This window comes from Astatotilapia calliptera, chromosome 20, assembly GCF_964374335.1.
Source record: "Astatotilapia calliptera chromosome 20, fAstCal68.1, whole genome shotgun sequence".
Lineage (NCBI taxonomy): Eukaryota > Metazoa > Chordata > Actinopteri > Cichliformes > Cichlidae > Astatotilapia > Astatotilapia calliptera.
In genome coordinates, this window is record NC_137441.1 from 24,979,076 (window position 1) to 24,995,132 (window position 16,057).

Below are 16,057 nucleotides of genomic sequence, written 5' to 3' on the forward strand. Positions count from 1 at the left end.
CAGGTAGGGTACCCGTAGAGATTAAGGGACTCTGACCCGAAGGATGGAGAGCCGGTCCAGACCACCTGTACAGGGGTAACTGGGAACTAACAGCTGTTTTTCTGGCTGCACTCTATTCTGAGCTCACCACTGGTGATGGTACACACAACATCTTCCCTATCGTCTGTGTAACAGACAACCATTCCCTTCTTGATGCTGTCAAGTCCACAAAATCTGTAACTGAGAAGAGGCTGTGGCTCAACATCAGTAGCAACAAAGAACTTATGCACACAGGGACTATTCAGCACATCATATGGACATCTACCAAAGAGCAGCTTGCTAACTGCCTGACAAAAGTGCACTGTAAAATATAACTTGTTGTTTCAACTTAAAAATATCAAGGGCTGCCTTAAAATTTTAAGTCAAGAAATAATTATAGAGTTTGTTCTTGTAACACAACCAATTGTTATCTTAATGAAAAATCACGTTGTCTAAACATTCGTCTTAGTTTAGTTGACTGAGATTTGTTAGTCAGTTCAACTCCTTTAATTGTAATTTTTACTTGGGAAAACCCTTTCAGATAAATTAAAATAATCTATTGTTTAAACTCTTGTCAAAGTTCAGTTGACTTGGGTTTTTTAGTTAATTCAAATACTTTAGTACTTCTTTTAACTTAGGAATCTATTTTAGCTTAACTAACATAATCTGTTAGCTAAGTTGATTTAAGTTTATTAATTAACTGAGCTCCTTAAGGTAGCTGAGTAAACTTGTAAATCAGTTTCATTTTAATTATCAGAGTTGATTGACTGGATGTAAAGAAAAATGTGCATTGAACATCTTAAGTTTTTTTGGTTTTTTTTTTTAGCTTTCTAACATCCATTTCAGCAAAACTACCTGTTAGGTTTATCTTAGATCTCAGCTTTAAATATCTACATTCCTTTAAATTAATTTTCTGTTGTTTACAGAAAAAAAATAAAAACCCACAGATTCCATTAAAGTGTCTCTGATCATTTCAGGCAGAAAGTTTGTTTTAAGAACATGACAAGACAATTACTCATGAGCACCCAACATTCACCATTTATTGTGCCATCTTAGTCATCTGAGAAACAGAAAAATCAGTGACGTAGCTCATCAGGCTCACAATCCATCAAAACTCAAAAGTTGCTCGCTGTGAAACAATAAATTTGAACTTGGTCTTGAGCCCAGTTTGGGTGAAGATTAAATTCTGACCAATACTCTAGGAGCAGTAGTGATTCTTGTGAAGCAACAACATAAAGTCTGCATTAATGTAATGTATCAACGGGACACTTGCTATTTTAGAAAAGTTATTCTTTACATTTGCAAAATTTTTAAACGTCATTGTGCTCAGTCACATCTGTTAGCATAAAACTTGAAATATTAAAATAGTACAAAACCTTTGATAAGTGACTGTAAAGATCAGTTTATAACAACTAAGACATCAAACTCTTGTATTTGTCTTCGTTTACAATTGCAACAAATTCCACAGAACCAATATCTCTGAAAATGAGTGCATGCTCCTGAAACATTTGATAATATGAATATTTCAGAAACATTAGTTTGAGTCTGCTCAATTGCAAAACAAAGGAAAAACTACTGACTTGCATGAGATAAGCATCTGCAGAGTCCACCATTATATTGTTGTTCACATAAGTTTCTTAAACAATGAACAAATGAGCAATTGTTTAAGAACACTAAGGCAATTGTATGCTGTGAGCAAGAGTCTGTTTCTTAGACTATGCACTAGTGAGATGCACTGCCTTCCACCAATGTTCATTAGGACGTTCTGAATGACTTCAAAGATGTCCTTAAGTTCCGTTGGATAGTCTATGTTGAGGGCAAAAAGAAGGCCCAATAGCATGGAAATGGCACTTGAGACATCCCTCAGATTAGACAGGATTACTGCTGCCTCAAGGACAACCAACACATCGATGATGTCTTCTTCTGTCACCATCACAATGCCATCTTTCATCCTCTTAGAAAACGTGTCTTCAATACCTGTCGGCTATAAAAGGGTTCAAAGACAAAAAAAAAAAAAATTACACAATTACAATTACACAATATCCCTTGTGCTTAACCCACACCCCTCTGCATGCGGGCCAAATACACACCCCTTTACGACATCTACCAACACTTTACAACAACAACAGACTAATAAAGCAGGATTAATTTATGGAGCACAGCATATTACATTATAACATAAAATGATCAAGATTATAATAAAAACTTAAAGATCATGACAAATACTTAAATATGGCATGATGTAACTGAGTAAAATATTGGCCTGGACTTGGCTCCAACATCCTGGCCCCTAATTGTTCTTGTGAGCCACAAAACAATTACTCTTATACATACATTTATATATTGTTCAGAACAACAAATCAAACCTTCCAGATAACGAACAGGCAAATATACAAAGTACTTTAACTGCTCATATGGCACATTAAAGTCCTTATTCCAACAGAAACTTCATTTTGTCTTGTTACAGCTGTTAGATTATTCTGTTATTATATGTTACCTTATATATGTAATCAAAATAGTTGAATTAGAATACTGCTGTAGATCACATTATACCCTTTAATATAGAGTGTGTGAGCTGTATGTAGTTTAGTTCTCGTTATACTTTTGAGTTAACAGAGAACCCCTTGATCTGCTGGGAATGTGTTACACTGTTTTCTTGACATGCTTAATTGTTGAATCATGAAGAGAAGATTGTAAGCAGGAGACTCTGTGTCTAAGACAGGGGAGATAGACAGACCACATTCCACACCCCCACCTTACAGAAAGCAGAGAAACAGCTGCCGAGGTCATAACTTAGGCGCTGTAACAGAGAAAGAATGTGATGTTTTGGCTTTTACGACTAGCTGGGGGCCACTAGAGACTATAAAAAGCTGAGCAACCCGTCACCATTTTGAGACATGTGCCTGACCCTCTGGTAGCATCTCTCCCGTCCGGACGTTGTAATGCTCTGACTGTTGAATTGTATGGAAATAAATGATTGTTGATTGAGCATTGATACACCGAGTATTGTCCCTCCTTCAGCCCAAAGATTCAAAGAATTGGGAGATTTCAACACAGCAGGAACTCTTCTTAAGCTGGAACATGTCTTCGCGGATGCGTGTATGTGTGTATGTTGGGGAGATTAGGGAATGGAGTCAGAGGTTCAAGCACATGATTCACCGTAGGAGACCAGCCTTTACCGCTGTCTCTTCAGTAATATGTAGAAGGGGCGCTACATATCACACTCTAGCAGCACACAAAGCTTCGGGAGGCAGTCCCTTTCAAGATCAAGCTCCGCAAGCACCGCTCTGCTGTTGGAAATCCACTTAGTGAGCTTGAAACCTCCTGCAGCGCACAAAGTCCTGAGGTCCCGAATCAATGAGATTGCCTGCTCTTCAGTGCTGACAGACTTCAGGCAATCATCCACATAAAAGTTCCTTAGAACAGTGTTCCTTGCAATATGGTTGAACCTCTCCTGATTGTCCTCAGCACACCTTTTCAGCGCGTAGCATGCACAGCTTGGTGAAGAAGTTGCACCGAACAAGTGAACTACCATTCTGTATTCCTTGAGGCCTTTACCAAGATCTCAACAGATCAGCATCTTCAGCGGGAACCCTGACTTGATGAAACATGCCTTCAATACGTATGATGGAGCGCTGGCCATGGCTAAGGGCGCTTTACAAAGCAGCTACCCCCACCCACACACTACACAACTCACCACTTCAACTCCCCCAGCGCCTTACTGTTGTCTTCCTTCAGGTTTATTACATGAAGCCCATTCATCTGTTCAGTGTTGAGCACTGATATCTGATGGCACCTCTGTCCTCCAAGCAACAACCAAGTATACAGGATCTCGCCTCAGCAGAAAAACGAGAGAGGCGGGTGGGCTGAGTGATGGTGGTGCGTGGTGGAGGGTGGCCAGCAAGGCTGATGTTATGAAATTAGATTTACATAGCAGATCTCTGTAGAGCTGGTTTTGTTTTATGGCTCTTAACACTTCTGGAGGTAATTTTATGGAAAAAGTAAACCAGTCTTATCAGCTTAAATAGCAAAGTGTGGCTGTCAGTGGAAACTGCAGCCCATTCGTTGATCTATTAACTGAGAGGCTGAGATACCCCGTAAGCCTGTTTTTGATGTCAAGTAGCACTGCTGGAAGTGAAAAGTACTTCCAGCAAACGAGTAGGGCAGAACAAGTCGGATAATATGATTAGCCAACTCTGGTGTAGAAATATAAAGTTTGACCTGCACGGCAGTAGAGAAAACATTACCTACAACTGAGGAGTCCCTCCTCTGTGGACCAAGTATGTGGACCTAACCAAGTATTTTGTTGCTTAAACACAAACAAACTGCAACTAGAAAATATAAAATGAAAGAAGGTTTAATGCCAGAAAGCTCTGAAGGAAAAGCAGTCAACCCGGCAAGTTAATTTTTGCCCGTGAGTCTATCTATCGCCTACCTAACTATCGTTGCTATGGACAGGAAGTATCTCAACTTGGTGAATTATGCTAAAAGAAATGCCGCAGGGTCACCTTAAATCTTCACAGACATCTTGCTCTGATACTTGGATGTCTCAGCACTGCTCAGGTAATTTTATGAGTCATTTGTGTTCATCAACAACCCTTTCAACCTTTGCCATTATTGCGCTCATTTCATGCTACATAGCAGTTAGCGTCTCACTTAATGAGCATTTGAGTGTGGCGGGAAGCGACTAGAAGCAGCAGCATAAAGGAGCTATGGTTGGTGAATGCCAAGGATTGACCTTACAGGAACTGCAGTACACACTCTTCTCTAATCTGCCTTTTCTCTTAGATGTTTTGAAGAATGGAGAACCTCCCCTTCATACACCCCCCTTGCCCCTCCCATGTAGTTCATCTGCAACTAAAGCATGTAATGTAGATTTAAAGCAAAATGTAGATTTCTCCAGTTTGTATAATTAATTTAAAGATAACACTGTGGCAAACTTGGAAAAGCTGCTTATACACGTGTCCCTGGCCAGGGAGTTATCCATCAATTTGTAATGCCTGGAGAACTCTGAAGTAATTCTCTGTGCTTGGACAGAACTATAAGAATAGCACACACACACACACACACACACACACACACACACACACACACACACACACACACACACACACACACACACACACACACACACACACACACACAGATTTCTGAGCATCACTTTAAGACATTCTGTCCATTTGCTGTCTCAGTAGAGCTTAGCTTGGCTTGAAAATTGGTCTGTCTGGTGTAGGAGCAGTGCCCAGCAGCCTCTACTCCATCAACCAAGTAACATTTTATTTCTGTCAGTGGTCCAACTCATTTGGATAGTCAAATAAAAAAGAGCAAAAAATAAATAAATGTGGCTTCAAACAGGGTGTGAGAGTGTTAACCTCACATTGTACGTTCGGGCATGGCTGTGAGTTCTCTGTTTAATTATTGCGACTGCCTGTAAAGTGGATATTTTCAGGTACACGCGAGGATAAGTTATCTACAAATGGCCAGTGTTGTCAATTTCACGGCGAGAACAGTCTTGATGTTTCATTATTTAATGGGTTGACTGCTATGAAATTTGCAGAGAACATTCATGCTCACAGTCAGAAGAAGTCTTTAGATTTTGCCCATTACGTGAAAAAAATCAATAAGTTGTTTTATGGTGCTCTCATATCTCGGAGCCTCTGACTCGTGTGTTTGTTATTTTGCAGTTATGGGTAGCCAAATGGAAGATGCTCTTTTAACTGATTTTTTTTCCCTGCATGATCCCTGTAAGGCACTTTCATCAAGAGAACTCTGTCATGCTGTATTAAAACTGAAAAAGCATTCTAGCCGCCTGCTTTTAAAGCACTAAAAACTTTCCTGACATTTTTAATGAGAATATTAAACTCTTTAGTGGAACACAAAGCCAAAAAGGTAAAAAAAAAATGTCTCTTTGCAAACAACAGCCAGCCTGTCGTTTTCACCTTTGAACACCAGTTGCTCCTCTGTAATAAGTTCATTACTGACTCATTATGCTAATGTGATGTACTTTATCCTCACTGCTGTGTTTGGCAGGCCAGTTGGCGGTGGGAACCTGCGAGATAGTGATGCTCAACAGAGACAGCAGTGTTCCCAGGCGGACCATCGCCAGGCAGACAGCCCGCTGCGCCTGCAGGAGAGGCCAGATCGCCGGCACCACCAGGGCGAGGCCGGCCTGCGTAGATGGTGAGTTCAGTGACTTCTCTAGCCCAATGGAGAATAAATATTAGAGAACGTAGCTGGAGTGATTCAGTACAGCGGGAGAAGAAGTCACTTTGGCAAGCAACTGAATCGGCTGGTGTGCTATAAACATAGAAACAATCTAATTAAAAAGTGTAATTGATGAAAAAAAAGTTCAAAGTAATTTCAATATTTCTGTAACACAATGGATTTTTCCCCTATGCTTGAAGAAAAACTATTTGTATTTCACCTATAACAACTATATTGCAGTCGGCATGTCAAAACCTTTTAATATTTCCCTATATGAAGCCTGTTGTATGCAACTCCACCTTTACCACCATAAATTGAACAGCTGTAGTTCAATTAAACTATTAAAGTAGAAATATTCTCTGAGCATTTAGGGTTTTGTTTTTTTTAATTTTAAGATTTTTTTTAGGGAAGTGTTTTTCATCAAGAGTTAAGGATCGAGTCTCCTGGCACACTTGTGTGCTACATATGATCACTAGCGGCTGGTTAGCTTGGCTTACACCCTAACCCTAACACCACTAGCAGAGTCTCCAGGATGTACAAGGAATGATCTCTTGTAAAATATGATTGTGATATTTCTATACTACTGTTAATAATGAACCTCAGAGATGCCTGCAGGCAGGGTTTAGTTTTCTTTGTACGGAGCCAGGCTAGCAGTTATTCTTTCCAGTCTCTATGTTAACCTACACTAGCTGGCTGCTAGCAGTGGCTTCATACTTAATTGAACAAGTTGTGTCAAACTTTTTACTCTTGTTGAGTGTGGGATCTCGATCTGTGTTTCTGAACAAAGTGGGAAAAAGTGGGAAACCTAGTCATGTATTTACTTTTGTACATTTTTTGCAGTAATGCAGGAGTGGAGAACAATGAAGTATTTGAATAAATCTCGTGCAAAAAAAAATAATTTGATAGTTTTTAATGTATGTAATTGCATTGTAATTTCACAAACCTAGGAGTGCTCTCTGGATGCTCTGGTCCCGTTGAGAAAAGCTGAATAATACACTGTAAAATAAAACTAAACACCAAAATTAAAGTAGTGACATAAATACTGAAAAAAACATTTTAGTTAATGGAAATAAAAAACAAAACTAAATTCAACTGATGCGATATTTATATGCCAAATCATAACAACAATCAATTCAAGTCTAGCAATCAGACGACCTCCTGTGATGAAGCACTTGGCGAGTGTGGGAAGCAAAAACCTTTAACAGGAAGAAACCTCCAGCAGAACCAGGCTCAGCGAGGGGCAGCCATCTGCTGTGACTGGTTGGAGATGAGACAGAGAGACAGGACAAAAACAGCTGTGGAAGAGAGCCAGAGATTAATAATAACTAATGATTAAACGTAGAGTGGTGTATAAACACATGGAGAGTGATCCCACAGCAGTCTAGGCCTACTACAGCATAACTAAGGGAGAGTACAGGGTCACCTGACCCAGCCTTAACTATAAACACATAGAAATTTAAGCTTAATCTTAAAAGTAAAGTGTGTCTGTATCCCCAAATCCACACTGGAAGCAGGTTCCCCAGAAGAAGTAACTGCGGAAAATAACACTATTTAAAATAAATTAGTTTTTCATTTGATCCATTCTTGCTTTGGTCAAATTTCCAAAGCAAGGAAGCTTTGATAAATGTATCTTTACTGGAACTGGGATATCTGAAACTAAACTCTAAACTAAACTGATCTGCAAACAAAATGAAAAAAAAAAAATCAACTTCAGGTTAAAATATCGCCAAGACCAATAATACATGCGATAATGACACGTGGAATCATTTCCTCTGCCACAACAGCATCTACAGACCTTTTTCATGGCAGACATTTTGACATAACAGGAACATCATGACAAATTATAAGAGGAAAAGCACAGGTGTAACTATTAACAATAATGTCTCTGTTCCAGTAGGAGTCCCATTTCAGTGAAGCAAAATGCACAATACCGCAGCCCTGCATCGGCTACTCCTGAGTGGAATGCAGTTGCTGTTTTCTGTCTGTCCGCCTGTGTCGTGACTTCCAAACGTGCTGCTGGACAAACCTGCTGTTGCAGGAACTACGGCACCGCTGTGTCAGTCTGACTGTCCTGTCTTTGGACAGTCTTTGTCAAAATGGTAGCGTCGTAACCATGCACTATGCAGTCATGAAACTTTACCAACCCAAGGAGAATGGAAGAAAACAGGACAAAGAGTCATTAGCCACTTTACAGCCAAGTTATTAATGTCAAAAATATCCTAATGCAAAGCAGCATCATCTCCCCCGTTTGACACTGGGTAAAAAGCCAGACTTCAACAACAACAGAGCGCAACCTGTCCTCAATAAGCCCAATGAACAAAATGTATTGGCTTCCTTCTCTCTCCATTAAAAGTAAGTGCCGATGTAATTTGGTTGTTTAACCAGCCAATCGATAATCACTTTGCATGTCTGACTTTTTGATGCCTTTTAGACTGTTTTACTCCTAACTGTGTGATTGGTTGTCTGCATTAGGCCTTCTTCAGTCAGCCACTGTGACATCAACAAATTAGTAATTGCTTTGTGTCTCCAGCGTGTATTGGGTTGAATTTTCCTCCTCCTTTTCCTCCTCCACCTGGGTTTTTTAAAAAAAAAAATAAAGATCACTTGTAATGGAGACTCCAGTGTTCATCCACTTTGTAGATAAGATTTTATACTTTAGAGCCCCTGTCTCTGAGCCATTGGACAGTATCTAGCTAAGGGTGATAAGAACGATGAAAGGGATGGGAGGGGTGTGATTGGAGCTCACAATATCACAATCAGATGCACCATTAGTTCCATCATGCGATGACTCATGTTGGCCTTAATCTAATATCCCTGACACCAGAGCCCCACAGTCCATGTCATCCTCTCGGCGCGCTGCTTTTAACCACCTCTCCCTCTCCGCAGACATTTTTCCATAACACTCAACAGATGCTAATTAATTTACAGAGAACTATGATTACAGCAGCAGGAAATTGATTATTACTGGCTTCCTGCCGCACCACACCCTACGCTCCATTAATAGCCAGCGCATTAAAGTTGGGACCTGTTGCTTGCAGGGTCATATTAAGATTTTCTGCTGACAGCTGAGCTCGTCAGTCGTTGCCAGGATTTTAAATGGAATTAGTGTGTATTGCACCAAAATGCAGTGGATTTAATGATGCCTGTGCTCACATATCCTCTCTAACCTTTTAGCTGAGAGCATATTCATTTACATTCACTTTAATGGCCCTTCCCATAAATCCTCTTTTGCCCTTCTAAACACATAAACAATTCACAGACTTATAAATAGGTTTATATATTTCTGTATCTCACCAAGGCCGGGGATCATTCTTTCAGTGTTCCACTTTCTTCCTGATCAGTTTTATACAACACTTTCACAGCTGCAGAAGAAGTGGATCACTGCCCTTTTGTGATCCTGTGATAGAACAGTGACCTTTAATGAAAGTGGAACCGTCACTGACTCTCCGTCTGTGGCATGTAAACAAAGGCGAGCGAGCCTGCCTGATACGGGGTGTTTACAGCTATGACTAATTTTGGAAACATATGGTGAACGGAGCACAAAAATCTCATTTGTTTTTCAGGTTAAAGAGTAACTTAAACAAATTCCTTTTTGTGACGGAGAGCTGTGGTTTATATGCATGTCCATATGGTGTTTCTTTTGTGTGCTCGAAGACAAGCAGTCAGCTACATGGCTGAGCGTTTTTTGCCTGGGAGCTGCAGGATGTCAGTGCAGTTTCAAACACAACAAGACTAAGGAACCAATCCCGTGGATGCGGCTTGTTAGAACTGAAAATCGGGAACAAGGTTTATCCGACATTGGCGCATTTTTAGCTGCTTGATTACGCAGTCATATCAGGAGCTTGTGCTATTTATGTGTGCTCCTTCCTTTTTTTTTCTATCCTCTGCTCTCTGTTTCAACATTTCTGCATCATGGCCCGTGTATTGTGGTGAAACCGACACACACAGAACAGAGAAATTGAGAGGCGGGTTGCCAGACTTGATTTTAACTAGTTATGTTACTGTAAGTGCAATAAAAGTGTTAATAACTCTAAAGTTGTGCTTGTGATAACAACTGGCCTTTTTAGTGCACTCTTTATGACTGAACCTGCCGATGGACAAGTTAAGCAGTGTTTTCTGATATCTGGCCAGGCAGGCGCTGTGTCCTCCTTCATCCTGCAAGAGAACCCATGAGTGGTGCTCTCACATCCAGAGGGAGAGTGGAAGCACGTTGCAGACAAGTAGCTAAGAGAGGATATGGCTTTAATTTCTCTGTATTTGTGGATCCGCATTTGAATGAGGCCACTAAATGAGACAAAGGTGTGCATTTGGGTGTTACAGATTGGATGTTACAGTTTGTAACACAAAGAGGTCTCCTCGTCTTACAAAGTGAGGACACTGTTGCGAATCGCTTGCTCATAAAGGATCATCGGCTCGTTGGCTTTCTCTTTGTAAAGTCTTTAGCTTACAATACAAAGCACCTTGAGATGGCTTTTGTTGTCAATGGGTGGCACATACTCTAGTTAAAACTGGATTGAACGGAATATGTAACTATTCATTTTATAAAGCGGTAGAAAGATCAAGAGCATGCTCATACATAATACCAATAGCTATTAAATGCTGAGACCAAGGATTGAAAAATTAAGATGTGTGCTGACTTATGATTAGCAAATAACTGCAATGTCCCTGGTTCACTTCTAGTGGGATATATTTTTGCCACGTCATAGTCTTCTCTAGTTCCCCCGGTTTCTGCAGCTGGATCTACACGTTCAATATCTAATAAGAAATATGGAAGGTTATTTTTGCGGGGGGATAACTTGTCTTTTGGAAGTAATAGAGCATTTTTGTAAAGGTGTGAGTCACAGATGCAACAGTGTCAAATCCTGTTATATCTCGACAACCTGCACGGTCCACCTTTATTTCCAGTAGTGTGATTAAAGCTGGTAAAGACATCAGATCTAAGGATATCAAAACTTTAGCTGTTAGCATGCAAATAATGTATTATGAATTAGTACCCAAAGATATTGCAGACATTAGGCGACTGACCTAATAGAACAAAGGCCAGTTCATCTACCAGGATCCATAAGCTAGATCAGCTCAACGATCAGCACCATGGACAGCGATCAAGGAAGCTTTATTGAGTGAATTCAGACTTTAGATATGTCCTTTACAAACATCTACATAACTGGTTTTGGAGATGTAGTGTTTTAACACTGGAAAATTAACAGCTGAATACACTCAACAGAGTATAGAAGTAAAACCTTTGATTTTCACCTGAGGTAGAATAATGTTCCAACATTTCCATTGTCAGCTATGGTGAGTGGTAATGTGATTACAGTCAGAACTGAAGCTTTGATAAACATCCATTTTTACCCAATAGGTATGACCAGTGTGGAGGGTTATTCGTATTTATGTTTGTCTGTTACTGGATTTTCAAAGAACTGATGCTTGTCAGCTTTGGTTGCTGTGCACAGAACTTTGGGAGATTGACTTTTCACACTACACACTGATAAAGTGCACAGTTTGACATTTGACCCCGTGAGCAGCTGACCTTTTGGAGTGTATACGTGCAATTTACACTGTGAGCACAGATTGGATCAAGTCATCGGCAGAGTTATAATCACCACGAAAAGCTCTGGGATTTGAGGGCCTTTACTGTTTCCTGTAATGAATCGAAACTAAAATCCAAGGCTTAGTCTGATGTAACCTCTGAGACATTTTCAAAGTTACTACAATCTGCAGCTGATGGCTTAACAGAGGCAATTGGACAATTCTTCTTATCTCCCTTGCCGTCCTGCTTGTATTCTGCCTTCAGTAATTACATAACGACAAAACTATCTAAGCCTCAAAGTGAATAAAGTCTGTTGTTACCTGTGAATATATGAATTGATTAGCCTAGACGGTAGCTGCATTGCTTGTGCAGTATGACATATTACCGAGTTGTTCCTCCTGTTTTTTTTTTTTTTTTTTTACTTCACTGAACATGTTGCAGCAAGGGCAGTGGCTTTTTTTCTGCAAGTTACTTCTTTTGATACTCTTTTTGTAGGCGTATTTCAAGCTTTTTTGCCCTCTTTTTGTGCTGCTGTATGTCAGGGTTGTGCAGGTTTAGTCTGCACACTGTACACAGGAGGATTATGTGCTTTTCCTTGCTTGTCTCCCTGCTCTCACTCTAATCTGCTCCCCAAGTCTCTCCTGCTCCCTTTCTCTGCGTGGCCCGTTGTTGCCATGCCACCACATCACACGGTAATCGTATGAAGCTCGATGGCCACCATGATAAGAGGCTGCAGGGAGACCGTTTATATGCTGGGTTCAAGCTTCTCGTTTTGCGCTCAGTCAAAGCGTTATTGACAATAAACGGGCAAAAGAAGTGATTTAGAAGAAGCATCAAAACAAAACAAAAGCAGAGGTTTTTTTCGTATTTATATTGCAGACGCATAGCTGAGAGGATTAGATGTACTCTTTATTTTAACTGCAGACAGAGCCAGGCCCTCGTTTTAAACAAGCGTGACTTTGAAAAACATGTTTGCTTCTGATCTGACATTCATTTGCTAGTGTTGTTGGCATAGTTTGCCTGCAGTGCTAACAGCACTTCCTTCCATATTTACCTCATCTTGATCATTTTAATATTTATTGAATGTATATTTCATAGCAGCAGTTTCATGAGCAATTTCATCTTTCATATGGAACACAGCCATGATTATTCAGTGTTGCATAAGCACAAAAGAACGTGTAAAGTTAATTTTAATTGAATTGAATTTGTTACTCTTGTTTTTTTTTTCTTTCTGTTTAGGAGAAATATTTTTATTCACCAAGGAGTTCAAATGTTTCTTTTATTTGCAATTGCAATTAAAAAAAAAAGGATGTGCTGATGTTTCACATTAAAAGCCCTCTATGCAGAGAGTAAAAACACCTTTAAGATTTTTATTTAATAGTTTTTCATGGAAATGGAGTCACCCTGCAATCTACAAGCGTTTGATTACTAGTGTGTCTAAGTGCGCAATTTACTACCTTTGAATGAACTTTCTATGGAACGTTGCTTTCAACAGTGATGCCAAGAAAAGATTCGGTGCAGTGACAAAATTCAGCTTTAGAAAAAGACGAAAGGCTAATGACAAGTGATAAAAAGTCTTGTTGTATCACTGTTGCATTTGTAACTTTGATAGTTGTCCCCTGTGTAGTTAAAGGCGTGTAAATTTTCAGTTGAATTCAATTTTATTTTATTTATACAGCAGCAAATCACAACAGTCAACTCAAGGCGCTTCACATTGTAAGGTAGACCCTACAATAATATGGAACAGGTATTTTCTGAAAATACAATATTTGGCATCTGGTTAATTTTGACCCTCTGTAATTGACCAATAGTTTGTTGCTCATGAAAAGCCAGTTGATTGATGGATTAACCCAGATTGGTTATAACCACTTCATAAACATAAAAAAATTATTTTTTTATGGTACAACTCTACTAATGGTTTATTGATTTCTGATCAGTGGAGCGTAAACTTCCCATCTGTGTCAACAACCACAAATAAAACACTACCCACCAGAAATGCAAAGCAAGCCCCCCCAAAAAACTGCAACAGGAAACTAACTGGATTCTCAACAAACACAATACATGATTATGTGTGGATACATTTTGTAGGCGGGCTGATCATCAGCCCATCAGGCCCATGCTGTCAGGATAATGTTGCAGATTGATCTGTGATTGAAGTTTAATTAACATGAGCCCGAAAACCTGTAAAAACCTGTTACAGTGTTTTTGGTGCCCAGCTTTAATGACTGGCTATAATCTTGTAGGGTGTTTACTGCTGCATAAGAATCATCAGTATTAGTTCCATTATTTCATTTCAAAAGATGCTCTTAATTAATTGTTCTAGTGATTCATTTGTCGCTTTGTTTTTTTTCTTCGATGCAATTAATCCTTTGGTGTGTCCTTGGTGAGAAAGTGTCTCTCTCTTCATCTGAATACATTTTAAATGAGCTGCCTGTGGCTTGAGTATAAATTTGATGTTATTTTTTGCTCTTCTGCAGTGGCAGAATTTCATCAGATTAGCAGCGCGTCTGGTTTAGAAGTCGCCGTTGTGCCTCCTGCCCTGCTCTGAGTCTCGTCTGGCAGTGTTGTGTTGCGCTGGGCAGGGCTTGGCACCGTGTGCAGGGGGGACAGATGGTCTTACGTGTGATCTAGTTTGAGGTCCAGAGCCGTACCCCGACAGGGACCCTGGCAGCTGATAAGCCTGGCTTGACGTCCGCGGTCCCTGGGTGGGACTCCGACAGCGACTGCGACACGACGGGCCACCCAGGTGTCGGCCAGACAGAGACACTCTCCTCCTCTCTTCCAGCCACCACAGCCAGCTGTTTCATCTCTGCTGTTACCATAACAAACAGGAAAACATTACAAAACAGGCCTGAAAATCTGTTCAAACACCATGATAAAACTATAATGCCAAGATAGCCACAATATTTCCAGCAATTTGCACCAGTTGAGTAACCCAACAAGCCAGGTTTATTATACCCACAGCATGTAAAGCATACTGAAGGGTGAAATCAAGCAGCAGACAGATATTTTCAGACAGCTTTAGCACAGAAGCTTAGTGGGTGGGTGGGTGGTTGTAACGTCTAAGCTTTTTAATGTGTCTACAATTGTGCGTGCCAGCATTTTGGGAGCGATAGGTTTGATGGATGGAGACAGGCTGAAGCCGAACTGCAGCGCTGCCGTTTTGTTGCCGCTCGCGTTATTCATGATGTTGTCGTGCATGAGGTTATCACAGCAATGCTCTCATCCCCCCCTAACGCCGTGTCACCAATCCACGGCTCTCAGCACCAGGAGACTCATCAAGTCATCATAGATCAACTCATGTTGTCATGGATGGCATTGAAAAAGTAACAAGGGCAAGCTATCGGGTGCCCGGATAGTACAGCAGGAGCTGAAAACTGCATTTATTTTAGCCAACCTGCGTGACTCTGGGTTGGCTGGCCTGATGCACTCCACGGTTAGTCAGCACTCCCACTGCTTTGCCAGCTCAGCTTTTATTCCTTGCCCTGGAAATTGAGTTTTGCTGGCCCTGTAATGTACTCAAAACTACATCTGCAACTGACTGATAAATCTACGCTTTGTTGCACCTGACGGATAGCTGTGAAAATGAAAATTCACCGCGGCACGTTGCTGTGTCAGGAGGAAGGTCACTTTAGATTTGCCTCTTCCCCACTCAGGATGATGCCAAAATGACCATTTTGTCTCAGAATCCAGTCGCAAAGCTAAACTATCTTCTTAAGCTCGTTCTGTACGATGCGACGACAGGTTTATGTATTGTTTCGTTGAACTGCTGTCTCTCCCTGGCTGCATGGCAACACTATGAGAGCAGGCTTAAAAAAGCACAGCTCCTTCCACGATGAGTAAATAATATCCATTATTTGCTGAGGGAGAATGGCTTTGTATTTACACAGCAGTGATTGTGTGTGCCGCGTTACATACATGAGGGTGCTATTCGGCCAGCTTGATAAATACCACAAGACAGCAGATCTTTATTGCAGACTAGCAGTTGGGGTCTGACACTCCAAAGACCAATTTCAGACCGTTAACAAGGCCTGGACAGGAATACCTCACAGCAAAATGTCACAAGGCCTCCCTTTCCGCACCTCTTTCCGCTTCCCCTTCTGCGGCTCCCCTCTCGGTTCCACCATCAGCTCTCCTCCGGACATTCAGCGAATTGTAGTTCCTCTCTTTCAATTTGCCCACCATGTTACCTCGTTCCACAATATGCTGCCCCGGGGGATCGTGGGTAGGCAGGAGCGGTGGCCCCAGCCAGGTCCGCAGAGAGCTGATAACCTTTCAGTGTTGCTTTAGCACGCTGTGTAAAGA

At 40.8% G+C, this 16,057-nt stretch overlaps 1 protein-coding gene across 1 annotated transcript in view; it reads left to right on the forward strand.

Annotated features, from left to right (window-relative positions):
* Positions 1-6,030: 6,030 nt before the first annotated feature.
* Positions 6,031-16,057, forward strand: part of LOC145423147 (chemokine-like protein TAFA-5) — a 29,733-nt gene continuing 19,706 nt past the window's right edge. Inside the window, exon 1 of the mRNA XM_080295341.1 lies at positions 6,031-6,198. Within this exon, the coding sequence (XP_080151467.1) occupies positions 6,081-6,198 (118 nt within the window). The 5' untranslated portion in view covers positions 6,031-6,080. The remainder of the gene's footprint in view (positions 6,199-16,057) is intronic.